The sequence below is a fragment of the Phodopus roborovskii genome, unplaced genomic scaffold (assembly GCF_943737965.1).
Source record: "Phodopus roborovskii unplaced genomic scaffold, PHOROB, whole genome shotgun sequence".
In the NCBI taxonomy this organism is placed as follows: Eukaryota; Metazoa; Chordata; class Mammalia; order Rodentia; family Cricetidae; genus Phodopus; species Phodopus roborovskii.
The window spans coordinates 13,081,079-13,107,118 of NW_026126567.1; the positions used below are offsets into that span (position 1 = coordinate 13,081,079).

Consider the following 26,040-nt stretch of genomic DNA (forward strand, 5'->3'; position numbering starts at 1 on the left):
CCCATTGGCTTGAAATACTTGCGTTGCTCCGGGCAACCACTGTTTCCCCACTAGACGTCTCGCCGTTGCTGTCACCCCGCCAGTCGCGCTGGCCCACACCCGGGACGTCGAGCTCCTCGGCTGCGCTCTTAAAGACGACGCTGGCCCTTTAAGCCGGGAGGGCATTTCTGGTCACGTGGCCCGCGGCCACCGGAAGGGGAAGTTTCCCTTGTGAGCGCTGCCTCGCTCGTCCGAATTCGGTGGCGCCACGTCCGTCGGTCTCCGCCTCCTGCACAGCGGCTGCGCTCCGACTTTCCCTGGCCGGGCCGCTCGGCCGAGGAGCGCGGGGGTGGACACGGGAGGACGCGCGGCGCTGCGCAGCCGGCCACCTGACGGGTGACCATGTCGGACATCGGGGACTGGTTCAGGAGCATCCCGGCCATCACGCGCTACTGGTTTGCTGCCACCATCGCGGTCCCTCTGATCGGCAAGCTCGGTATCATCAGCCCGGCCTACTTCTTCCTCTGGCCCGAAGCCTTCCTCTACCGCTTCCAGGTAGTAGCTGGCGTCGGGCAGTGGAGACTACAGCCCCCAGGTGTCCCCGCGGCGGCGGGACCGGGTCGGCAGGCTGCGGGGCGCGCTGGGGCTGGTGGGATGTGTAGTGCGTCGGGCTCCAGAGGCTTAAGGCTTGGTCCTCTGGGTCTGGGGTGGTGTGAGGGTGGTCCTGGGGTCCGCCTGGATAACTTGGAGTCGCGGATTGGTGTGCTGGGCAGTGACTCAGGATACTCGTGGGCTTCCCGCCTTCCTCACGCTGAAGGAAATAGTGAGAAGGCAAGTTAGTGATAGTTACCAGTCTGTTGTCAGATTGGGCCCACCTGCCTTAATGTCCTTTGCCCTCCGACTATCTCCACCGTGGTAGTGTCTCCTTGACAGACTTATGTTATACATGGGTTGTTTGCGTGTTTACAGTTTCTCTCTCCGCCTTATGGAAGTGGTTTAAGTCAGAGATCAAAAAAAAAAAAAAAAAAAAAAAAAAAAGTGTGAATGTATGTGTATTTCCTGCCGGCCCTAACCCAGCACCTGGCACCTGCCATAGAGTATTTAAATGTATCAGTGAATGAGTAAACTTCTCAGGAAATGGGAGACGTCATTTTTCTTAAGCTTTCAGGAAAACATTTAAATTTCCATTCTAGGCCAAAGAATATTAATTTCCTAGAGGTTATTTTTATCCTTTCTGTGATATAAAAATTTAATCAGGGGAGGCTCAGATTCCAAGAGTAGGTACGAATCTGAACACATTCCTTGCTTGGCCTTCTTTTTTCTACTCTTCACTGGGGGTTATTTTCTAGTGTTTGCTGATTTCTTGTTTTCCTGACCTGGATGTTGGGATGTGCTCCAGGAATCCATTATAGGAGCCCTCTGTAGTCATTCCCTAACCGAGGAGTCAGATCTTTACCAGTCATGGGCATAAATACATGACTGGGATAATGTCAGATCCACAGGGATCCCTAGTGTAGTGGTAGAAATCACCACTTGGTGACCAGTAGACTTTTAACCAAGTCTCCTTTTGTCTTTCCCTTAGAAGTAAATAGCAACTGCATTACTAGAGGAGTTTAAGCTAACAGTCGTAGAGACATCCCTGAGTTATTTTTTGCTTTAACTTTCTTTTCTAGTGCTGGGAATCAAACCCAGGGCATAGCACATGCTAGGTACGTGCTCTCACATTGAGAGACATACTGTGTACAGGCCCTTGACTTCTTTTTCCCAGCCCAGAATCTATCAAGAAGGTCTTTTTGATTCCACCTCAACTGGATGGCCGGAATACAGGCCTTTTGCAGTCTCCATCGCAAGCTGTTAGCATGGCGGCTTTGCTCTATTTGTTCTCAGTGGGCAGCTAGAGTGATCCTGTGAAAACATAAATTATGTCCTGTCAGTCTCCCTAGAACCCTCCAGTGTCTGAAATTCAGTGAGTAAAACCCTTGCCTGCTTGCTGCTGACCTAAGTCGACCCCAGGGCTTTTGCACATGTATTTTTCTATTGAGGAAGATAAGCATGGTTCACTCATTGACCTCTGTGTGTCTTTCGGGCCTCTGCCCAAATGCCATTTTACTCTTAAGGCCTTCTGTGATTGCCCTCCTTCACTTTTTCCTGCCAAATGCTGTTAGTTGGTATTTGTTAGTCCATTTCCCATCCGAGAACAAGGTTTTTTGGGATCTTTACTGCTGCCTTTGTTACCTAGACTAGTGCTGGGCACAGAATAGTTGCTTATGTATTGCTTGAGTTGATGGAAATAATTGGACACTTATGTCCTGGGTACTTGACGACAATAGTGAAGTAGACAGAGGTTCCTGAGCCTGTGGAAAAAGGAGAATGAGTTAAGGTAGGATGGCACACGGTTTCCAATGACTTGCTTTAATAACCATGTTTTGGCAGAGTGCTGTTGTGCACCTTGTACCTGGTGGCATGTTGGGTAATGTGTGTGCATGAGGAGTGTTGGCTGTGAATCATTTTATGAGAACGTGGTGGAAACGGACTCTGAGCCAGCTTGTGAAATCTCGCTCACCAGATTGGTAGAATAGTGAACATCAAAAGCCTTTCTGATAAGCTACAGCCACAGCAGTATCAAAGCTGTCAAAGTGTTAAACCGACTAGAGACATCATTTGTGTCACACCTCAAGTATGGATACATCAGCCCCTCATGCAGATTTGTAACCAACCTAGTGGAAACAATGCAAGAAAGATGGAGAAGCACAGCAGGTGTGCTCTCCTCTCACAGTTTCTGCAGGAGAAGCCCCTCCTGAGGCACTCCATCTGTGTCAGCTCAAAGAAATTGTGGCATAATTGGTTTAGAATTGTACATTCACAATTTGAAGGAACTAAAGGTGTTTTCCTCCTCTGTGATTACTTTTGTGTATTGTGATGCTTTCTAACTATGAAGTTTCAAGTGCTGTTTCTCTGGTTTGGATAACAAAACACAGTAAATGTGCTAAGACTCGCTACTTGGCTGTCCACAGTTTCTCCCTATCAAATACTTCCCAGTGATGGACTGTCTTCATATTTGCCCTGAAGCCAGAGAGGAGGCAGTTTTCCTGATGCCTTAGTATTTGCTGAGTTATATGTCCCCTGTGAGCCTGCACGGTTTCATTTTCTAAAAACAAAACAGCGCTTTTCTATATGTCTGTTATCTGGCCTTCCACAGCTGTCTTGAGATAAGGGCTGGCTGTTTATGAACACTGCAGCTGGTTTCTGTCTTGCTAGTTAAGAATGGTCTAAGTTGTCTTAAATCCCTTGCTAGCCTCTCTCCCCCAAGTGTTTAGCAGAACATTTTGAAAAGTGATTTCTTTGAAATTAGTTACAGAAAATGATTTTTCTTTTTTCCCTAGATCTGGAAGACCATAAAACTTCATGTAGTTGAGTCATTTAGGAAAGCAAGATGGCAGGCTTTCAAGTATTTCAAATAGTTGGATCTTGTCATCAAGGCCCCAGCTCAGACCCTTGTTTGTGCCATGAACCAAGTCTCTATTTGTCTGGACCTACACTACCTTTACCTAAAAGCAGAGATAATATAATGACATGCTAAGTCACCAGAGTTATAGAACTCTGTTGACTATAGAGCTCTTCATCAGTTTAATGCTTTTCTTGGAAGGAGAAGAGTAGAAATTACATAAAATGAATATGTTAATTATAAGGCAAGTCCTGATTTCAGAAACATAAGCCAAAGTGCTTTCAAATCAAGGAAATACATTAGCTGTTTCATACCTCTCTTAAGTATAACACACAGAAAATTGTTTACATAATAACCAATAGTCTTAATAAGCAAACTTTTGAGGTAGTGACCATTTTTATTTATTATTAGTAGTAAGAGATTTTAATATTAATTTTAAATTAGATTAGAAATATAATCCATGAATAATAATAATAAAGTAATTGTTATTATTATTTAATCTCTGTAAAAGAACCCCATCTTACTAGGCATGGTGGTACAACCTGTAATTCTGGCACTGGGGAAGCAGAGGTCGGGCTGGGCTGGCTGTACAGCAGGTTTCAGGCTAGCTTTGCTACAGAGTGCGACCCTATTCCAAGAGAGTGAAAAATAAACAACAACTACAAGAATGGGAAAGGTCACTGGGGCCTAGGGATGTGGCTCAGTTGGCATGGTGCTTGCCTGGGCATCCACAAGGCCTTTAGGCTGATCCCTAATACCACATAAACACCGCCTAGGCAAGATGGTGGAGGCAGGAGGATCACAAATTCACCATCATCCTTGGCCGTATAATAGTGTCAGGGATAGTTGTCTCCTCTAATAGAACTAACAAACCACAACAAAAGGCCCCTAACTTAGAATGGGAGACAAGAATCCACAGCTTCTCTAACTTGTTTCCCTGAATCAGAAGTGGCCCGGCCACGCCTGTGCTGCAGGCTGGTGCTTAATTTCCCAGCTTTGTTTACAGGTTGACTTAAGAGAGTTGAGTTACGCTTTGTATGTAGCTGGAAGAAGAATTCTTGAACTGTAGGCTGACATGGCAGTAGCAGCAAGAGGTCTAGCACCATCATTCAGCACACAGAGACATCATCGTTTTACTCGAAGACCGTGCGCGCATGTGTGTGTGTGTGTGTGAGAGAGAGAGAGAGACAGAGAGAGATGTGTGTGTGCATGCTCAAGAATACAAGTGTGAAGGCACTTGTTTTTTGAGACAAGCTCTCTCCCTGGGACTTGGTGCTCACTGATTAGACTAGGCTGGTTGGCCTGCAAGCCCCAGGTGCTTACCTGGTTCCATCTTCCCAGTGCTGGAATCACAGGTGTGTAAAGCCACAGGGCCTGGCTTTTTACAGGGTTCCAGGTATTGATCTCTGCCCTCATCTCCTTTCCCTGTCCCTTCCCCAATGCTGACTCTCTTGGCTTCAAAATCACCCTTTTTGTTTCAGACAAATCTTTTCTCACTTTCCTATCCCACTTTGATTCTGGATGGCATTTGCAATTATCTCATTAGCGGGTTATTTGGGAAGTTTTAGGTAAATGACAGACACGGTTGGAAGAGTAACTGAAGAATAATAGGCCTTTTTGAGGGTTTATATGACTGAACACGTTCTGGTTCTCAGATTACCTGATTCTATTTAGGGCCTAGCTTCTCTCTCTCCCACTCACATGTTTTTCTCTTGAAGAACACAACACACACGCACGCGCACATGTGCAGCTGGGCATGGTGGCACAGACCTGTTTGAACACCTGGTAGGTTGAGGCAGGAGGAATAGCAGTGTAGATGGTTAGTACTAGGTTAGTACTAGGGCCAGTCAGCATTACATAGCAAGACCGTGTCTCAAAACCAAACCAAACCAAACCAAACCAAACCACAGTCCTCCCCCAAAGAACCTCATCCCCACCAGGGCCAGGAAAACCCCACTGTGCATTAAGGGTCTGGTCTTGGGATGCTGAATGATGAAAGAGTCTCCCCACCAAGTCCTCCTAGTGGGAGCGAGGCACAGTTCTGTGCCAGTCTGGGTTCCTGTGCTGTGCCTGGCTGCTCCTTTGACTTTCCAGAGTTGAGAGTGTACTTTTCTACTCATGGCTCTGCAAACAGAGCCTGTTTCCTATCCTATTTACATGTCAGATAGAGGAAGGAAAAGGCTGCAAGAGACTCAGAAATAAATAGTGTAGCCTGCTGAAAACACCCAGTGCTTAGTGATTTCAAATTATAATTTTAAAGTAATACAAAAATACTAAGTGTCTCAGATGAATGAAAGCAAGGGGAAGCTTAATGAACGGGGTAGAGAAGTGAGGTATTTGACAGACACTGATTTCTGAAGAGCAGGTGCACACAGTGGCTAAAAATAGTGTGTCATCAGCGGTAGAGAGAATGTAGTCAGGGGGAAAAAAACCCAGGTTTCTTTTCTAAAATCAGGTCTTGAGTAATTTCAAGGAATATGGGAGTGGGTGAAATGTGAATTTTTAAAAATCAGGTCAGTGGGTGTTTTCTGAAAGGCTATAGTAGCACACCTCCATAAATGGTTTAATTTTTTTTTCTTTTAAACAGAGCACATTTTCAGTCCACTTTCTTAATTGCAACCTTTGGAGCCTTGTAAGGTAAAGGATGAGGGCAGGTATTTCCAGGGCAAATACCATACATAGGGTAAACAAAGCCGGCTCAAAAGTCGAGACATACAAGATTTCAAGGCTAGGAACTTGCTTCTGCCCTGTACTATAGTGTTTTTTTTTTTTTGTTTGTTTGTTTGCAAGCGGGGGTGGGGTGGGGACAGGGGGCAGGTAGGTTTACTCTTAGTTCCTTTCTGGATCATACAAGGGTAGCAGTTTTGGAAATTTTTATTAATTGTAGTTGTGATACTGATGTCTCTTAGGAGAGGCATTGTAAAAATGAGGATTTAGTCTTAAAAATTCTAGAGTCATGCTAGGACAGTTGGGTCTGGACTGGTTACATTGTTTCCTTATCTGTAAAACCCACCTTCTGAGTCATTGAGCATAAATAAGCCAATAAGCCAAGTGGCATGCTAATTCATTCGTTTGTTTGTTTGTTTGTTTTTTAAGCCATTAATCAAGGTCTGGGGGTATATTAGACTTAGTTGATAGAGCATTTACCTAGAATATTCAGGGCCTAGTTCCATTCCCAGGTTCCCTTAAAGAAAACAAAATAACAAAAAAGTCATTAACCAACTGAGGGCCGTACATGTCTTTCCCCCTTATACTTTGAAATTGAGGCTGAGAAATGTTGACTATACAGCAACTCATGTTCAGGGCCTCTCGTGCCGTGGGCCTCTTGTGCCGTCTGCAGTGCTGGTTCTGTGGTCAAGTTGTGAATGGAGGTGACTGTACCTGTTGCTTTAATGCGGGGTTCTTGGAAGGTCATGCTTTCTCTGTACAGAGCATTAAGCTCTGAGGGTTCCACTTCTGTCCATGGAGAATGGACTTGGCAGCTCTGTTCTCGCAGACTCTGTTATCTTCTATTTCAGCAGCCCTGGATCATTAGCAACCCTCTTCTATTTATTGTGCTCTTACAGTTCTTGGGGGCTTTGTGCCAAGAGTGTATTTTCTCTTCCTTGTGCCAACTCTTGCTCATTTTGACAGTTTTCCCTTGATTGATGCAGCCATGCTTTTCCTGCTTGGCAAGTGATAGTGTGCCTTAAGACACGTAGCTTTTAGGCCAGAGGTCAGCACTATGTTCTTTACCAGCCTAGGAGGCCATCACTTTATTATTACTGTTTAATAATGTTTTGGAGACAGGAGCCAGTGAATGGTAAGGTAAAAGAAGATAGAAAATTTTATTTGAGCATAGGCTTGGGAAGCGCAAGAGGTTCAATTTCCAGATTTAACCTGTTTTGATGGTTGATTATAAAAGGAAGATGGGAAAGTTGTGTAGAAAACTGTGACAGTCAGGCAAGAGTATGCCAGTGTCACATTGATGAAAATAGAGATGTTGGGTCTGATTTACTTTGGAATAGTATTGAGACTAGCCAGGAAAAGAATTTGTGAAGGGGGGGAGGGAGAAGGTTATATTTCCTTAGATATGGAAATACATTATTAAAACAGAAATTAAAATAACTTACTATAGGCATTCATTCTAAAAGATCTAACCTGAAAGTAGGCCTTAAAATGAATTAGCCTTTCACATAATTGGAGAAAATACATTTGCTTTAATGGAGACCAGAAGGCAAATGACCATCTAGAAAAATCAGTTGGATCTGTTCCTTATTCTGTATAAATTGTAAAGGTGTTGCAGTAAAATTGAACATGTTTTTATCCTTGGAAAAAAAATCTTAGAAAAAATTTTGTAAGCATGGTAGTGATGGGTTTTACCTGTTTGCTAAACTTTTATGTTGAACAAACAGCAAAAGTCCTATTAAAAGTCAGTGTCTTTAAAAATAAAGACACCATAAAATAGATATTACTGTATGAAATACAGCAAAAGTACTATAAAAGCATGAGTCTAATGACAGAAAAGAAAATAACATGCACCAAGAAAATTCCATAATATATAAAGAAATGCCAATCTATCAGGGAAGTGGATGTTTTTAAAATGTAAAAAGAAAATATAATTAGAAAATACAGGAAGATGCTTGGCTTTCTCAAAGCAAATACAAATTAGTTTTCAGGTTAGTGACTGTAAAATACTCTCTGTGGTGAATAAGTGTACAAAGATGGCACTTATCTACATTTTAGGAGGAGGTATAAATTAATTAAACATCTCTGTAGACATTTGGCAATATTTACCAAAATAAGTGCATATGTCTGTTGATCTAACAGATTGATTCACAGGCATTTAGTCTCTCTCTCTCTCTCTCTCTCTCTCTCTCTCTCTCTCTCTCTCGCTCTCTCGCTCTCTCTCTCTCTCTGTGTGTGTGTGTTTGTAGAGGATATACAAAAATATTCATCATGGCATCATAACAGTTTAAGCAAAGTTTGGATATCCACATAAACAGTGAAGCCAATAGAAATATTTTGTCAAGGGAATGAAGAAATGAAACTGCAATTTAAAGTATGGCAAAGAAGGAAGAATGTTAGAATATCCAGTAAATGGGCCACACATGGAAGCATGCTCTTAGAATCTTAACACTCAGAAGCTGAGATGGGCTGATTCAACAGTCCAGCATAGCTTGAGCTTTGAGACTCTGCTTCAAAAACAAAGCAAAGGCCAGGTACGGTGGTGCATGCCTTTGATCCCAGCACTTGGGAAACAGAGGCAGGTAGATCTCTGAATTCAAGGTCAGCCTGGTCTACATAATGAGTTCCAGGACAGCCAGGGCTACACAGAGAAACCCTGTCTCAACAAACCAAAAATAAAAGCTAGGCCTTGTGGTACTGGCAGCCTTGTAATCCTAGTAACTCTTGATGCTGAGGCAGGAGGACTGAAAGTTGAAGAACTAAATCTGCTATAGAATAAGTTCAGGCCCAGCCTAGGCAAAATGTAGTGAGTCCTTCTCTCAAACTAAAATGTGAAAAGAGGGCTTAGATGTACTTCAGTGATAGAGCACTTAACCTAGCATGTCTGGGTTCAGGTCACAGTATTGCCCCCAAAGGAAATCAGATTGAAGTCGGAACTTGTGCGCGTGCGCTGTGTTACATTCTTTTGTGCCCATATTGCTTATTTAGCACATTGGAATGATTCCTGCTAACCTCTATCTAGCTTTTGAGTGTGATACTTTTACTTTAGGATTATCTGTAAGCCTGATCTCAGGCAACACTGTCCATATATTACATAGTACCGTTTTTATTAACTTGTTTAAAAATGTTTATTGATGGCTTTGATGCTTTCTTATTTCACTGATCTGTGAACTGATGTTGTATAAGCTGGAATTCTGTTTTCTCAAATTGTGTTGATGTCACTTTAGCGCTCATTGAAAAGATAGTTTGATTTTATTTAGTTAAAAGCAAAAAGCAAAAAAAAAAAAAGTTTGGTCCAGCTCTGAGAAACTGATAGCTGTTGTTCTGTTGTTTTGATCTGTTCAGATATGGAGGCCATTCACTGCCACCTTCTATTTCCCCGTGGGTCCAGGAACTGGATTTCTTTATTTGGTCAATTTATATTTCTTATATCAGTACTCTACACGGCTTGAAGCAGGTAAGTTATCTATCTATCGTTGTTTTAAGTATTGTTTGATTCTGACTTTCTCATTCATATGTTTACTTGGGTTTTGGGGGCTATTAGTGGTATGGGTGCCGTGGCAGGAATGGGTAGTGGTGATTCTTACATGCACACTGAATCATGACTGTTAGGCACTTAGACTGAGTTCTGTTTGTGTACTGACTCCCTGCTTTGGAGTTGGGGTCTTACTATCTATCCCTGGCTTGACTCGGAAGGTTTCCAGTTCAAGAGATCCACCTGCCTCTGCCTCCTGAGTGTGGGATTAAAGGTGTCACACCAAATTAAAGGTATGCATGCACTGCCAGTCAGATTGAGTTTTTACTCACAGTTTGTTGTGTTATAGAAGCAATTGACAGAAAACCAGAATTTCTCATGTCTTCCTCATCCTTGTCCTGCTAGGGTAAAACTGGGCTAGCGTATATGCATCTCTTGTCTGAGGGTGAAAGGCCTACTTTGTGAAGTCAGGGCCTAGTCTCGATCTCGGTGGTAAAGCACCCGCTTGGGGCAGGAGAGGATGGCTGAAGGTAAAGTGCAAGCCTGAGGATTTGATCTCAGATCCTTTTAGCTATGTAAATAAGCTGAGTGTGACCCTGCACCTGTAGTTCAGTGCTAGCCCACCCAAGCATCCGGGGCTCTCTGGCCACCTGGTGGAGTCGCTTGGTAAACTCCAGTTCCAGTGCCTTCTAAAAATAAGGTGGCCAACAGTAGAGCAGAGTACTGGCTGTTGACCTCTGGCCTCCACACATGCACCGTGGGCACCTGCATGTGCACATGTGTATACACCACACATGCACTTTATGCAGCCATAATGGTACTGTGTAGTCTTTCAAATATAACTTCTCCTGTGATATAATGGAGAAGCAGTACAGTGGTTTTAAATGTGTCTTGTTGAATTATGTAGTTCCTGCAATACTTTAAATGCTATTTTGAGTTGCTTATACAAAGAAGCAGTAAATTGATACTCTGTCAAAATACAGATATACTTTTGTTGAGTGTAAATAATTTACAAAGATTGGCTGACTTTGGAGATTTTATAAAACTGCTGGCTCTTACCTAGGTCTGGTTTCTGAACCATCCTTGAGTCTGCTCAATTATTTGACAATTGTGACTCTGTCTAACAGCTGCAGAGACAGAGTGGGGTGGACATTTGCTGTGAAATACAACTTTTGAAAAGAACTCACTGTTTCAGTACAAAGCATAAGATGGGGTCCCAGACCTTTGTAGATAAACAGAAAGGACTGAGACCAGTAAGGTAGTCCAGCTGGTAAAGGTGCTTGCCACCATGGCTGGCAACCTGAGGTTGATTCCCGGAAGCCCACATAATGGAAGGATGGAACTGACTGCCAGCAAGTTATCCTCTGACCTCTACTGAATGCATGCTGATGTACATGCCTACACACACACAGACACATACATACACACAAACACTCACACACACATAAACGCACACACACAGACACATACACACACACAGACAGACACATACACACAGACCCTCACACACACATAAACACACACACATGCAAACACAGACACACATATAAACATAGTCTCTCTCTCTCACACACACACACACACAGAGTGTGCTAGGCCTCAGTATACCAGGCCTTGCCTCCTTTCTCCCAGAACCTATGTTTTTTACTTTCCCTTGCTGAGTTCTTGGTAGTAGTGCTTAGCATTCTACTGTCCTGGTTTGTCTAAGGATGATTAAGCTGTTGGAGTAACTTGTAGGTTAAGTGTGGATGATCCAGGACAAGTTAGTGACACTTTTCCTGTGGGGGAAAATGGAAACATGTACAAAATTAGAGAAGAGGTTCCGTGACCCTTTTTCTTCTTATTCTCATCTACAAGACTTCATCTCACATCACATTCATTTTTAGCCCTTTGTAAGCACGTGATTCAGTGTGCTTGTGACCATCACAGCAGTTTAATTTCACAGTGTTTCATGTGCATCCCTTCAGTGGACCCAAAGCAGTTGCTCTCCATCCCTAACTCCCCATCCCCACCCCCAGCTCTGGCTATCACTTTCTGTGTGGGTTTGCCTATGTAGGCCATTTCTCATGTCAGTTTGTAACTGGCTTCTTTAACTGTGTTAGCGTTGTCAGTACTCACTCATGTTGTAGTGTGTCGGTGTGACTCTCTGTTTGACTGTCACCCCCCAGCCACAGTTCTCTCTGTTTTGTCTGTTGTTTGAAGCAGTACCCAGCACACCTCCGAAGGCAAGCCTTAGGGACTCACTGACTGTGGAAGCCAGACCTGAGCTGTGATAGTCACGGGCCTCCTTCTGCTTGTTTCTTGTGCTCTAACATCACTTACCCACTCTATTAACTTGGCCAGGTAACACAGACTGATCTGTAATATTTTGTATATGAGCAACAGGTAAGAGAAACCTGTCAGTTACTAGACTACTGGATGTTTTTGTTTGCTTAGGTCCTTAGAGGTGGCTTCCTTTTTTTCTAGTCACAGCATTTTTGAAATGCTCAAGCTGAGTGGCATTTTTTTTTAAAGATTAATTTACTTTTTATAGCCCAATTCCAGTTGGCATTTTTTTTTTAAAGATTTATTTTATTTATTGCATACACAGTATTGTGCCTGCATGTTTGTTTGCAGGCCAGAAGAGGGCACCAGATCTCATTATAGATGGCTGTGTACCACCATGTGGGTGCTGGGAATTGAACTCTGTGCTCTTAATCTCTAAGCCATCTTTCCAGCCCACTGAGAGGCATTTTTGAAAGTTCCTCTGAGATAAAAAGTTGCTCTCTATATCTGTGGGTTCTGTGCCCTGAGTCAACTGCTTGAAAAAATTGAAAATATCTGGAAAGTGAGTCTACTGAACTTGTAGAGTTTTCCTCTCATCCTTATTTCCCAAACAGCATATAGTAACGGCTGTGTCATATGATTTACATTGTAAGGGACCATAAGTAATCTGGCTTATTTGACAGTATATGTCAGAGTATGTAGTTTCTGTGCAAACACAATACCATTTTATCCAAGGATAGTGAACATTTGTAGGTTTTAGCATGTAGGGAAGTTCTTGAATCCCATCTTCCATGGATGCCAAGGGAGGGTGCTAACCCACAGCCCATCCAGCCTCCTCACTTGAGTCTGAAGCACACACTTCAGTTAGTGTGTATGTAGACTTGTACATCAGTTTGTAACATTTGCTTGCCCCTGAGTGCCTGTGCCTGTACTAGTGCCAGTGCCTTCCACACAAGCCATAGGAAGCCACCAGCTTCCTTTCTGGGTCTTTCGTTTACCTGTACCAGTAAGTGCTGGTAATAATTGTGATAGGATGTGCCACGTGTGGCCTTTGTGACTGTTTTCTTTTCCTGTGTGACATGTCTTTAAGGTTCTTCTGTATAGCATGTAGTTGTAGTTTATTCCTCTTCATTGTCAAATTATATACTGTTGTTGCATTCTGTTCATCTGTTGACTTGGTGGGCACTTGACTTCAGTTCATTTTGTGGTCTCTATGACGAATGCTGCTGTGAACATTGCTGTGGAGAGGAATCTTTGATATCATCCTATTTAACTCTCTAGTTTACATGCAGGAAAACAGTTGTTCTGAGCAGTGGTCCCAAGGTCACCGCTAGTTGAGATAACATGGGTGGAGTGGAAGCCAGGTTTTCATTTTCTCTGTACTCCACACAGCCTTAAGTTAATATGCCAACTGCCTATTTTCCTGTCTGGCTAATTTGTGAAGAATGAGCCAGTGATGGCACACAACTTTAATCCCAGTCCTTGGGAGGCAGAGGCAGGCGGATCTTATGCAGGTGAGTTGGTGGCCAGCCTGGCCCTACAGAGCCAGTTCCAGAACAGCCAGGACTGTTAAACAGAAAAACACTGTCTTGAAAAACTAAACAAACAAACACACACACACCAAAAAAACAAAAAACAAAAAGAAGCAGTGTTGGCTTCAGAGGGCTCTGATTTGCATTGAAAGACTAGAGTTAAAGACCAGTTACTTGTGAACTCCTAGTTGTTTGCACGCCAGTTTATGTGATCACAGTATCTTAGTATGCAATCTAACGAATCCTTAGAGGTCACAGAGCCAGAACCATACCAGAAAAGCACAGCTCTTCTGCAGATTCACAAGTCTGGTAAGGAGCTCAGCTGTATTTGTGGCTGAAGCATGCCTTTGGGTAGGGAGCGAGAGAGGCAAAGGAGAGTAGGAGCGGAGGATGGTCCCTCCTTCCTCTTCCCCTCCTTTCCATCTTCTGTCTTGAGAACAGGAACTTGCTATGTATATATGGCCCTGGGCTGGTCCAGGCTTCCTGAGTCCTAGGATTACAGGTGCACACCACTAAAGCTGTTGCCCTGTTTTCTCTCCCCTTAAGACCCATCCTCTGTCTTTGTGATTCTTGTTTACAGGTTTGAAGAACTGACTACCTGTGTCTTGTAGAGTGTGGAGAGAGCTGGGGTGACTTCCTGGTCACTTTTGTATCTTCCCCCTGCTTCTCTTAAAGTGCCCTGACTGAGATGTGAGACTTGTCCCTAGCCTAGCCAGCTGACTGTTGGTCTTTCTCCCTTGGAATGAAGCATTCTTAGCAATGGCACAATGCCAAAAGCATCGAACCAGTTCTTAGCCTCCACCATGCCTCGGACAAGCGAGTGGCTTGAGTCATGTGACTTATTATTTAAGTAAGGGATCATAGACCTGTCCCTTGCACTTCACAGATGCCCTATGGAGAAAGTCAGCGTGGAGAGGTCCGGCCATTCCTTTGTCTGGTCGTTCCCTTCCAGAGTGTAAGATCCAGTAATAGATGCTGAATCTGCTCTGCATGGCAGCCCAGGGCTGGACAGGTGGCAGTGCGTCTGTCTGGTGTTAATAGTGACAACAGCAGCAGCTAATGCCCCTGTCATAACAACGGGCTCCCAGCAGTTGTGCTGCAGGAATGACAGTGGTAGCCAAAATGGACAAGAGTCCTGACAAGCTTCAGTCTGTAAGTGAGAGACAGGAATTGACCACATTTCAAGGTGTGCTCGTTAGATTATGTTAGGGCCATGAAGGAAAGTGAAAGGGCCTCACTGGTGTCTGGGATTGGCTGTCCCCCTTGGGTCTGTTTCTGGAAGTCAATCAGCAGAGCATAAATTGGGCATAGTTAGATGCCTGTGGTTCAGTTTTATTGCCATGGTATAGACTTTGGTAAAAATTCACTTTTTCTTTAAAGAAGTGATGCTAAATGTTTTTAATAAGAATTTTGAAATATTTTTCTCCCTAGATGCTATTTCCTCCCTCAGTTCTGGACCCTGATGTTTGCCTTGTGTTTGTTTCTAGGAGCTTTTGATGGGAGGCCAGCAGACTATTTATTCATGCTCCTCTTTAACTGGATTTGCATCGTGGTATCCTTCAGTGCTATTTTGGGCCGGAAATGAGCTCCTCCACCCCTCTTTTTTAAGGTTTTGAGAAATAGAATTCTATGAAAACATTTCAATCAATTTTAATACCATTAAAAAAAAAACTGTGGTTAATGAAAATAACTGATATTCTTTTTTTAAAGCTAGGGTAAATTGTAAGCTTTATGGATGTCTCCTCTTAGTATTGCCTCTGGGATTTTTTTTTTTCCATATTCAATTGAGTTTTTTTGCTGTCTCCTTGAGTCCAGTTCTCTGTGTTCTCTGGGATGATAGTTTGTCAACTGAAGCACAGAGACTCCGTGCCATGAGACAGCTTTTGAAATCTGTGGCTTTTACAAGAAAATTAATTTTCTGACTTCATTGCCGTCTGTCTTTTGAGTTCTAAATAATAATCCAGTCCCTCCATATCCTACTCTGGGCATAGTGCATCTTTCTGTGAGGTACAGTTGATAAGCAAACAGTTGGATCTGACTGCCATTTAAAGTTGGCCAAGAGCCAGAAAAATATAGGGCAAGGGATACACTCTCTCCTTTAAGAGAATGAATTAAAAAAAAACAAAAAGTTATGGGCTTATTCACGCTGTAAATCCCTGAGTTCCTGAGTGTGAGCAGGGTCAGGTGCTTTAACTCACAGACATCTCTACCCTGTACTTGAAGGAGAGAGGCTAAAACAGTAGCAGGGTACCGTGTTCATGTCTCTGTGTCCTGTTCTGCTGACTGTACAGGATAGTGGGATATTTATGCCAGGTTATCAGAACTTTTGTGTGTTCCCAGATCATTGTAAGTAATCCGGTTGATAGACAAATGTTCTCCTTTGGAACAGTGCACTGAAATTCCCCTGGAGGGAAATAATCAGATCAACCTTGATATCCATAGAACACTTTCCACATATAATCTTTAACTTTACAAACCAAGATTACTGGCTTAGCAATGGATATGCAGGTAAGGCTCAACTATCTGCCCTTCTGTAAGTTTCAGAAGCTGAGATGAACGATATTGACTGTATAAAATGATAACTGCTATTGTCTTGAACATACTGTTAGCTAAGCCTTTGAGACTCTTGTAGGCGTTATCTAAATCATTGGCTTTTCTGTTTATTTCTGGCTTATGCTTGAACACTCATAGTAATGGCTATGCAGTGTTCTTTGGGCAAGTGTGAGGTTATGTATTCTTTGAAAACAGATTATATAGTTAAGGAAAAACTCTTCTCCCCCAATCACAGCTTACACTGACGTCTTTGATTTCATGTAAAAACTGTATTGATTATAGATTTTTATGGAATTCATTGTATGATAAGTGATGCGGTTAGTTTGTCATTTTAATTAGTGTCCTTTGCAGACTTTGGGGGCGGGCGGTGTGGACAGCTGACACTAACCTGGGGTGTGTGCTCCTGGAGCAGAGGTTCATGTGTTGACTCTTGCAGCTGCTGATGATTCCTCTGATCATGTCAGTGCTCTATGTCTGGGCCCAGCTGAACAGAGACCTGATTGTGTCATTTTGGTTTGGAACACGATTTAAGGTACTTCACCTAGGTGGGGCAAAACTCAGCCTTTGTCTTTTAGCAATCCCCCTCAAGCTCCAATGTGTACCTTCAGACATTTCCAGAAGGGGTCACTGCAGAGTAGTATAGCACAGGCAGGTGTCTTCCTCCCCCTCCTCAGTCCTGCTCCTAGCCATCCCAGAATCCCTTGCTTGATATTGCTTCCAGGAATCCCTTTGAACCTCAGGCTCCTCAGGGATGTGGGGTGTGTGTGTGTGTGTGTGTGTGTGTGTGTGTGTGTGAGAGAGAGAGAGAGGGGGGGGAGAGGGAGAGGGAGAGGGGGAGAGGACACAAGAGAAATTGCAAGACAAGATAACCTGCAGGAACCCTGCCATTCCTAATCTTTTTGTCACTCTTGCACTCCCTTTTAGGTCCTAAGTACTTTTCCTAGACTAGCACCCTCAAATGCTACCTGTAATGTCCTACTCATTACAGAACTGAACATTGCTTGAGTCTCCTGCCAGGAGTTAGACTTGTCCTGTCTGGGGGATTTCATAGTACTTACCTCAGTTAGCTTACAGCTATTTATATATAACCTTCTATTTACTAGTTTGTGAAGTTCCCTTGAAGTTCACTCAGTTTGGAATGAGGGTTAAAGTTTGTTCTAGGGCCCAGATGTCAGATTTGGAAAGCTAATGTCTTACTGAGACATCCACACACCATGTTAGATAAAGCTTCAAGTTAATTATTTGTGACTATGTGCTGGTTGGAGTGGTTGGAGTCATAGTTTTTTTTTTTTTTTTAACCATCATCCATAAGGCACTTGTTTATTTCTTTGTTAATATTAACTCAGGAGTATTGTATCTGAAAGGACTCCTCCCATGCAATTTCAGGTATACAAATAAGTATAGTTTTAGATAGGAAGATGCAAGTATGATAGGAATGATGTTAGATCTGAGAAGTTTCTATAAAGCCCTGGTTGGTATTTTCTTCTGCAGTTTTAGTTCCCCTGTGTTGTGGTGTCTTCATATGTGGCTGTTCACATTTGTGTCCTCTTTCCTAGGCCTGTTATTTACCTTGGGTTATCCTTGGATTCAACTATATCATTGGAGGCTCGTAAGTAATGTTTCATCTATTGGACTGGAAACCAATCTTTGGGAAACTTAGTTCATCTTTGTCTTTCTTTCCTCATCTTTTAAAGATGTTAAAGAATCTCATTGTTGATACGTTAGAACCTTGTGAAGATGCTTGGATATGATTGGCTGCACAGCAGGACTTTAAACACCTTTGACATTGGATGGCTATCGTTTGTTAGCTTGTCACCACATACACTGTGTTTCTAGATACATGTCTTTGAATATATATGCCTTTCTGTATTCAGTATCCATACTGAGCAAATACAAAACTAATTTGCCTTGATTCCTCTTAGGAACTTATCCATAAGATTACTCTATCGCATATTTATAAGACACTTCCAAAATGCCTTGGACATAGTGTACAGCCGCAGAAATGGAGAGTCTCAGATAAGAAGTGTCTTGTACATGGCTTGATGGTCTAGAACTTTTGCCAGGCAGAACTTTTGCTGAGATGTAGGGAAACCTTTGATGTGTTCAGAGAGGGACCAATTAGATTGAGCTGTCATGGGCTGGAGAGACAGCAGTGGTCCAGACCAGGTACTGCTCTTGCAGAGGACCCAAGTTTGGTTCCCAGCGCTTATGTCAGGCAGCTCACAACTGCCTGTGGCTTTAGCTGAGTATTTGAGATCTCTGGCCTGCTTGGGGACTTGTGTCCATGTGTACACACACATAGGCCTGTGTATACAATTACAAGTAAGTTTTAAAGTTTCTTCTGCCCACCTCTAATCTCAAGACTTGGGAGGCAGAGGCAGGCTCTGTGAGTTCAAGGCCAGCCTGCTCCGCATAGTGATTTCCAGGGAAACCAGAGCTACATAGAGGAAAAAAAAATATGTCTCAAAAAATCCAAAACAAAAGAGTGAGAATATTCTTCTTCAAAATGAAACAAAGCACAAGCTAGAGATATATTAAGAGTTCCCATTTCTTACATTACCAAATATTTTCAAAAGTTAGTAGAGTCTAAAAGTACTAGTCCTTTCCTATATGAGATGTATTTGCCTTGTGTGGTCCTTACTCCTCCTGTGTATTTACAGAGAGAAGTGAGTGGTCTAAACAAAAAGACTGTGTAGATCATAGCACGTTTTGAGATTGGTAAATCCCCCTCCACCCCTCCACCTACAAGGGTAGAAGTTACAGGTGTTGGTTTGCTCAGGCCAAACCACATGTGGATGAAGATAAGAGTGAAATGTAATAGCAGCAGTGGATCGTGAGGTGATTGTGTGAGCCCTGGGAAGTGAAGAAGGCAGTACTTATTTTAGGATGCAGGACAAAGCTCAGCTGTCCCAAGTGGTCTCTGTGTGTCTCATCTTACTGTCAGGCATGCAACAGAAGTACAAGTCACAGCTCCAGAAATCAGAGCAGTCAGTTGTTATCTACCTTTCTACCCTCCCTGCTCTGTCCTTGGTAGCTTGCATGTTCGTCTGTTTTACAAATACTGTATGTTTTAGGTAATTCAGAGTCACTTGCTTTTCACCTTCCCTAACTCCTGAAACAGGCTGGGACAAAGATAATATTTTGAGGGTGGGCTGGGGACTTGGAGGAGATTTCAGAGGTGCTACTGACCTTGAAAAGCTGTGGGCCTCATTAGTCCTTCAAGCCTGATTTCCCTCTCCCTCGGAATACATTTGTCACTCACACTGTAAAAGGGCCCATTGTAGAGCTGTCACTGAGTCCCAGGGACTGTAATAGACTAGAGCGAGGCCGGCTCATTCCCATGCTCTTAGCTGTGCATGGTGCAGCTCCCTGTGCTGTAGAGCTGTCACTGGGTCCCAGGGACTGTAACGGACGAGAGCGAGGCTGGTTCTCTTTCCCATGCTCTTAGTTGCATGTGGTGTAGCTCCTGGTGCTACCACATGTCTTTGCACTGACCTGACTCTCTTTGCAGGGTGATTAATGAGCTCATTGGAAACCTCGTTGGACATCTGTATTTCTTCCTGATGTTCAGATACCCAATGGACTTGGGAGGAAGGAACTTCCTGTCCACACCTCAGTTTTTGTAAGTTTTTCCTCTTAATTTTGCTGTGCTGTCCTGTGGTTTCAAGTATCTCGATTGGAGTTTAGTGAGGAGACACACTTTGTTGCCCTTCCTAAGGAGAGAAGTGTGAGCCAATAAAGTTCTCACTGTGGCCACAGTCAGGGTATCAGGGATTGGCCACACTCCTCTGTCTGTTTCATGATAGAAGAAACCATCACAAACAGACGAGCTGTGCCGAGCAGGCCCAGGTCCTTGATTCTGCTTCAGAATGCCACGTAGTGGGCTGGGCGGGGGGGGGGCACAATTAGAACAACACCACCTTTTTTCTTGGACCATTGGTTCCGCCCATGATGTTGGCTAAGTAAAGTTAGCTCACTATTTACAGTTTTTAAGATGTGTTTTTATTTGTTTTTGTTTTAGGGATAGATAGGGTTCCTGCTGTGTAGCTCAGGCTAGCCTCAAGCTCTCCATCCTTCTGCTTCAGTCTCCGAGTGATGGAACTATGGTGTGCTGCCACCCTGCCTGGTTTAAAATTTTATATACTAGAAGTGTTGTAGATTGCTTTAAAGTTAAAATTAGAGACTTGAGATTTGTGTAGCAGTCTCAAGTCCTTGGAAGTAGGTGCTTCACTGCTTTCTTCCTTTAGAATGAACTAAGTAGAGGAGGCCAAGGGTTGTAGCTTTTGGGGAATGGATGGCATTCCCTTTGTGTACTACTCTTGATACTGGTCAAGTGACTTATTAAAACCTCCAACCTTTGGTTCATAGTCTGAATTGAGAGGCTGCCCTGTCTCACAGGAGTGGATAAAATAAAGCAGGGTTCATTATTGGAGGCATAGTTGGTGGATTGTGGGTTAATGGCATAGGCCTGGGATCTGGGTTAATAAAAGCCATGGACCTAATATTGTGGGGAGGACTGGTGACTGAGAGACTGAGAAGAGATGCTCAAACACTGAGTGTGTAAGTAACATGACCATTCTGTCAGTGAAGAGACCAGTTAAGTCACCATGTGGGTGTCACAGCCTGCCTGACAAGCACACCTAATTTTGTGCAGGGATAGGAAGTAGTCACTTACATTAAGAATTGAAACACCGAACCTCTTTGAATCAAGGCATTATTTTAATGCTTGCAGTGCTGTCTTTTTTCCAAGGGGTGGGTGAGGAGCAGTAACACCTGAGTAGTCTTTGCCCCAGCTCTGTACAGGTTAGGGTATGTTTGTGGAAGATATTTGATTGTGAACTATAATATATATATATTATACAGTGGCTTGTTTTTAAAAGAAAATAAGAAATTTGTTTCTCTTCTTGCCTCTGGGGCACCTTCAGGCTGGAAAAACCCAAATGACCAGTGTGTTTGTGGTCACCAAAGGACACAACAGCGGCAGGCTTGGGTCTGAGATCTAGGCTATCGAATAGGTGTGACAGATGCACCCACTTAAAAAGCTTGCACTCTGGGGAGTCACCAACAGTCACTCTGCCTTAAATGGCTAGTTTCTGACTTAACAGTTTACAGATATTTTTGAATTGTGGACAAAAGTGTAGAAAATTCTAATGGCAAAATCAGCAGCACACTGGAGCCCTCCTTCCTACCCCTGGAGCTTTCTCTGTTGGTGGACGCCCTTCTGTGAAATTCTGCATAAAGATCAGATGGCAAAATGGAGCTCCTTGCAAAAGCAGTAACTGCTTTGGAATTACCATAAATTTTTGTTGATTATGTATAATTGGGTGTCTTTTTATTCTAATTACTGGCATTTAATTTCACTCTCAGCTTAAGCAATGGAGCTGGCTTCTATATTGTCTTGTGTGTGCAGCAGAGTGAGACAGCCTGGCTGCCTTTTTCAAGTGCTATGTTTTTTTATGTACTTTAGAGGAACAGTACTGTACAAGAAGTCATGGATGTTGACAAATTTGGCGCCTGGAAATGACACTTCAGTTTCATGATAAAACTGTATTTTATTTTTTAACTTTTTTAGAGACAGATTTTTGCTATGGACTTCCCTATGGCTGAGGCTTTGTCATCCTGCCAGCCTCCCAAGTGCTGGGAGTGTAGGCCCATGTCACCATGTGTCACCATGTCCGACTGTGTGTTTAAGAGAGGAGTTGACCTGGAGAATTCTAAGATACCATATTGTGCACTCCATGTAAAGGGCAGCCATATCTTTTCTTCTATACTGCTTTCTTCAGAGTTAATTTTCTGTTTAAGAGGGATCATTCTTTAAAATGCTACACACTGATGCAGCTGCTGATGTTTCAACAGTGGTACCCACTGTACTGCTGCTGTTTCATAGTGAGTGTCAACGAGTGTGTAAAGTACTGGCTTAGCATCGGGTGCCAGGGCTTGACTACTGACCATTATTCCTGAAGAGCTCACTCAGGTCTTACTGATTTTCTTGTTGATTTAATAAGTGTTATGACTGGGAACTGTGGCTCATGCCTCTAATCTCAGGTACTTGGGAGGGTGAGAGCAGAGGTTCTGGAGTTCAAGGCCAGCCTGGGCAACTTGGTGGGACCTTGATCCAAAAAAAAAAAAAAAAAAAAAATTACAAAAGGGCTGTGAGCATAGCTCAGTTGTAGAGTGTTTGCCTGATAGTCCTGAGGTTTTGGATTCAACCTCCAGAAGAGCCAAAAGAGAGAGAAAAAGGAAGAGGTGTGTGTGTGTGTGTGTGTGTGTGTGTGTGTTTAATATCCTCACAGAGTTGTTGGGACAGTCCAGTGAGTTTCTAAACATGGCATACCACAGGTGCTCTTTGAAGAGTAAGTTGCTTTCTTGTAAGGCTGTGCTGTTGTTGGGTGTTGATGTGGGTAGTCACTTGTCATGACTTATTCTGGGTACAAAGGGTTTAAAACCAGAGTTTCAGTTTGTACTCCCTGCCTCCCAGCAAAAAATTAAACTTCCGGAGCCCCATGACTAAAACAAGTTCAAACACAGTTAATTTACTAATGCAGATAGTGAAGAGAAACGTTGCTTGATGTTACTGAGAACAAAGACGGGTTGAAGTTTTGTTAGCTGTCCTGTGATGCCTGGCTTATTAATTTGTAAGGTGAGAGATCATGTGACCTTTGGGCCTTGGTGTCGGCACTGTCTGAGATGGGAAGGGCGCAGGTGGAAGGCAGGTGATGAGTAAACTAGAACTACACCCATAGCTTCAAGACAGAAAGCGCTGGCCCAGACTGGTAGACTCAGCCCAGCGCTGTGGAGATGGCTGAGCTGGGCTCAGGCAGGCTGCCTCGGGTTTGTCCTCTGAAAGCCAAGTGAATTCATTTTGAGTTTTTTGATCCAGTCTGACCCATATGCTGGTACACCAAGAAGCCGTTAGCGGTAAGTGTGCTTCTTGGGTTTGTATGTGATCTTTTTCGTGAATTTAACTGAAAGCTCCTTAAAGTTAAGAAATCGCCCTAGAACTAAATAATCTAAACAGTTGCCATCTGTGGCCAGGGCTTGGCACTAAGTGCTGAAAAGGAAAGCTAAAAAAGACGGTGTCCCTGGACTCTTGTCAGTGTGACAGATGTCTGGAAGACCCAGGAGATGGAGATGGTCCACAAGTGACTGTTGTCTTTTTTCTCTCTAGGTACCGCTGGCTACCCAGCAGGAGAGGAGGGATGTCTGGGTTTGGTGTGCCCCCTGCTAGCGTGAGGCGAGCTGCTGACCAGAATGGTGGAGGCGGGAGACACAACTGGGGCCAGGGCTTCCGACTTGGAGACCAGTGAGGAGCAGTCCCTGGCCTGCCCACCAGCCAAGCGAAGCCGATGACAGTGCCCTCCCAGTGCCGGGCCCGCTTAACGGCCAAGTTTTCGCTGCCGCTCTTGGACCTGACCCACGCTGAATGTAGTCTTTCAGTACAAGATGAGATTTTTAACCCTGAAGGAAAATACAAGTGTTGCTCAAGTTTCATGCTTCCCATTCAAGTCCTTACTGCTGTGAAGAACAAATATCAGCTGTGCAGATTTCAAAACCGACTCATTTGCTGGTGTCTTCTCTTCTTCCCTTTCTGTCTGAATAATGGGCTGGCCAAGTGGGGTTGCTTAGCCAAGCCCGGTCAGAGGGTCCCTTCCACTTTCTCACATGCGTCCCCAGAGTTGCAGCTAGAGTTGTTCCCAGAATGGTTTTGCCTTTGACAAACTCTTATTTATTGACTTTTGCCAAAGCTTGGTCACAAAGAGCTTGTTGACACTTGGTTCTCAGCTGTTACTGGCGGGACTGTAACAGTAGGGAGAAGACTGGAGCAGCGGATGAAGAGTTTTCTCAGCTGTGGGGACTGTATCAGCCTGACAGCAGCGCAGCCATTTGCCGCCGCCTCAGACATTTTTATAGAAAAAGCACCACTGAGTCAGTGAGGGCCCAGACTGGAATAATGCGGTTTAGGGGTTGTTGCCAGCCTCTTTTCTCCAGCTAAGCCAAGTGATCAGAGCCAGAGCAGAATCGCTCTAACAGAGTGGGTTATCCCTGATCTCTCTGTGTTTCTTCCATGGGGTGTACTGGCTTTGTGTACCCAGAGCAGTTGTGGTGTGCTGTGTTGTGTTAGGTTCCAAATCACCTTGGCCAGACAGTTGTCCCTGAAGGGAGGCCAGCCTCAGGGCATTGATTCCGTTTCCTCCTCATTGAGGGCGTGTGTTCATTGAGTCAGTGGAGGAGAGTGTCAGACTTTTACATTTTTCTTCCATTGTGTTTGTCCCTTAACTTTTGGTTAAGTGTTTTATATGGCGAGGGAAGTACAGCTCTTTGGATGTGTGTCAATCAGTTTTTAAGGCTAACAGGCACACCTGCCTGTGTTAGTCACGTGGAATTAGAAGTTCACTAGCTTTAGAATTATCCCTGTCTCTATTGTCTTGGGTCTTGCATGTATACACTTTGTGAATCGGCCCTACTCCCTTTTTATAGGTGGGCTTTTGCCTGCTGAGCTCAGTTCATCACTAAATAAAGTTTTCTGAAGGCTACAGTGCTTTACATAGTTACTTTATGCTTTTATTCTGAAAGCAGACTGCTGGGAGCAGTGTCGTATGGCCGCTACACTTTGAATGCTGTCAAAAGGTTTCTGACATTTCGGTTGGTTCCTTGCAGGAAATGGCCCTAACAGTATGACTTGTCTTTCTCTGAGCATTAAAACTATGATGTATTTATATTAGGAAGTGGGAGTTTGAAAAAGAGCTCCCTTTTCATAAGTTTGTGTGCCTCTCCATATTTAATTTATATGATAAACTTTTGGGTGGAGAGAGGCTGAACCTAGACTCTCTGGCTTTCCTGCTGACCTGAGGCTGTGATAACATGTGTTTGTAAAATTCCAGACGCCACTCTCCCTGTACCATTGTACATCTGTCGCTGTGCAAGGTGGAGGCCGGAACACAGAAAGGGCTCTACCAGGGAGCGAGATCCTTCCATGCTCTCTTACCAGGCTGGCTCCTGAGAGCACTGGTTGTTCTAAGGGGTCTGCAGGTGTGTAGACTTTCCTGTTCAAGGCAAAACGTTGATTAGGGTTTTCCTCCTGGACATGGTTAGGAAGCTGATAATTTTATTTTCTTGCCTGGATTACCAGTACTCCCTGGATAGTTTTACCAAAGCAAGCTGTTTGAGTTTTGACTTAACAAGGTAAGACATCACAATGGGTTCTCTTTATGAATGTGAAAAAAACAAAACAAAACAAAACAAAACACAAAACCTATTTTGTACAGACAGCTTTCGGTTTTGTAACTAATCCTTTTTACTGGTAAATATTGTAAATTAAAATGTGCAACTTGAAGGCTATGTTATGTCTCCATACCTCTGCTGTGCTGTGTTATACGATGTAATTTATGTTACTGTCTTCACTGGGTCAGTTTTATGTGATCTCCAGTAGTTTTTGATTAGCAGGACACAGCAAGCAAGCCTTTTTGTATATGATTGTTGTTCATATATTAGAAAATGTCAGAATTCCTGGAAGAATTAGTACTGAGTTTTCCTTTGTGTGTGTGAGTGTGTGTGAGTGTATGAGTGTGTAAGAAAGGGTGTGTGAGTGAATTTGTGAGAAAGAGTGTGAATGTATATGAGTGTGTGTGTGTGTGTGTGTGGTATGTATGTATGAATGTATGTATGTATGTATGTATGTATGTATTGGGTCTTGGTACATAGCCCTGACTGTCTATAAACTTGGGATACTCCTGCTTTGGCCTCCCAACTTCTGAAATTGGGTGTAAATCACCACCTCTAGGTTGGGTTTCTATTTAATGAAGCAGGGTGCTTCCAAATTTTAGGTTTTCACCCATGAGTGTGAATGTTGGAACTCTGGAATTACATAACCCTTTCCTTAATGTGAGGGCTGCAGACTAGAACACACACGCTTAGTTTTTTATCTTAAAGGTGAACAGTTTGAGTGTGGCTTCCTGGCCTTTCGATGCATTTATTCCGAGATAGAGCAACACAAGGAGGCAGAGAAGTGATGGAACAAGACGAAAGGTCCTGTTTGTCTGTAAAGACAGAATGTTGCCAGTCCCCTGCTCTTCTGAGCACCGATAGGCAATCTAATCGGCAATGTCCCACGACATTTTACATTT

The 26,040-nt window shown here is 43.4% G+C and overlaps 1 protein-coding gene across 1 annotated transcript; it reads left to right on the forward strand.

Moving 5' to 3' along the window:
• Positions 1-207: 207 nt before the first annotated feature.
• Positions 208-25,250, forward strand: Derl1 (derlin 1). The gene is made up of 8 exons (XM_051202437.1): positions 208-534; positions 9,437-9,548; positions 14,851-14,915; positions 15,845-15,871; positions 16,353-16,448; positions 17,473-17,525; positions 19,428-19,538; positions 23,085-25,250. Exons 1-8 carry the CDS (start codon positions 382-384, stop codon positions 23,221-23,223), a joined length of 756 nt encoding a protein of 251 aa, XP_051058394.1. The 5' UTR covers positions 208-381; the 3' UTR covers positions 23,224-25,250.
• Positions 25,251-26,040: the final 790 nt, after the last annotated feature.

Bases quoted from the DNA above. Each gene is read 5' to 3' on its own strand.
- Derl1 (XM_051202437.1), top strand. From the start codon at position 382: ATGTCGGACATCGGGGACTGGTTCAGGAGCATCCCGGCCATCACGCGC. The intron at 14,916-15,844 runs GTATCCTTCAGT...TTACAAACCAAG, and splicing joins TTAACTGGATTTGCATCGTG to ATTACTGGCTTAGCAATGGA. The intron at 19,539-23,084 runs GTAAGTTTTTCC...TTTTCTCTCTAG, and splicing joins CTGTCCACACCTCAGTTTTT to GTACCGCTGGCTACCCAGCA.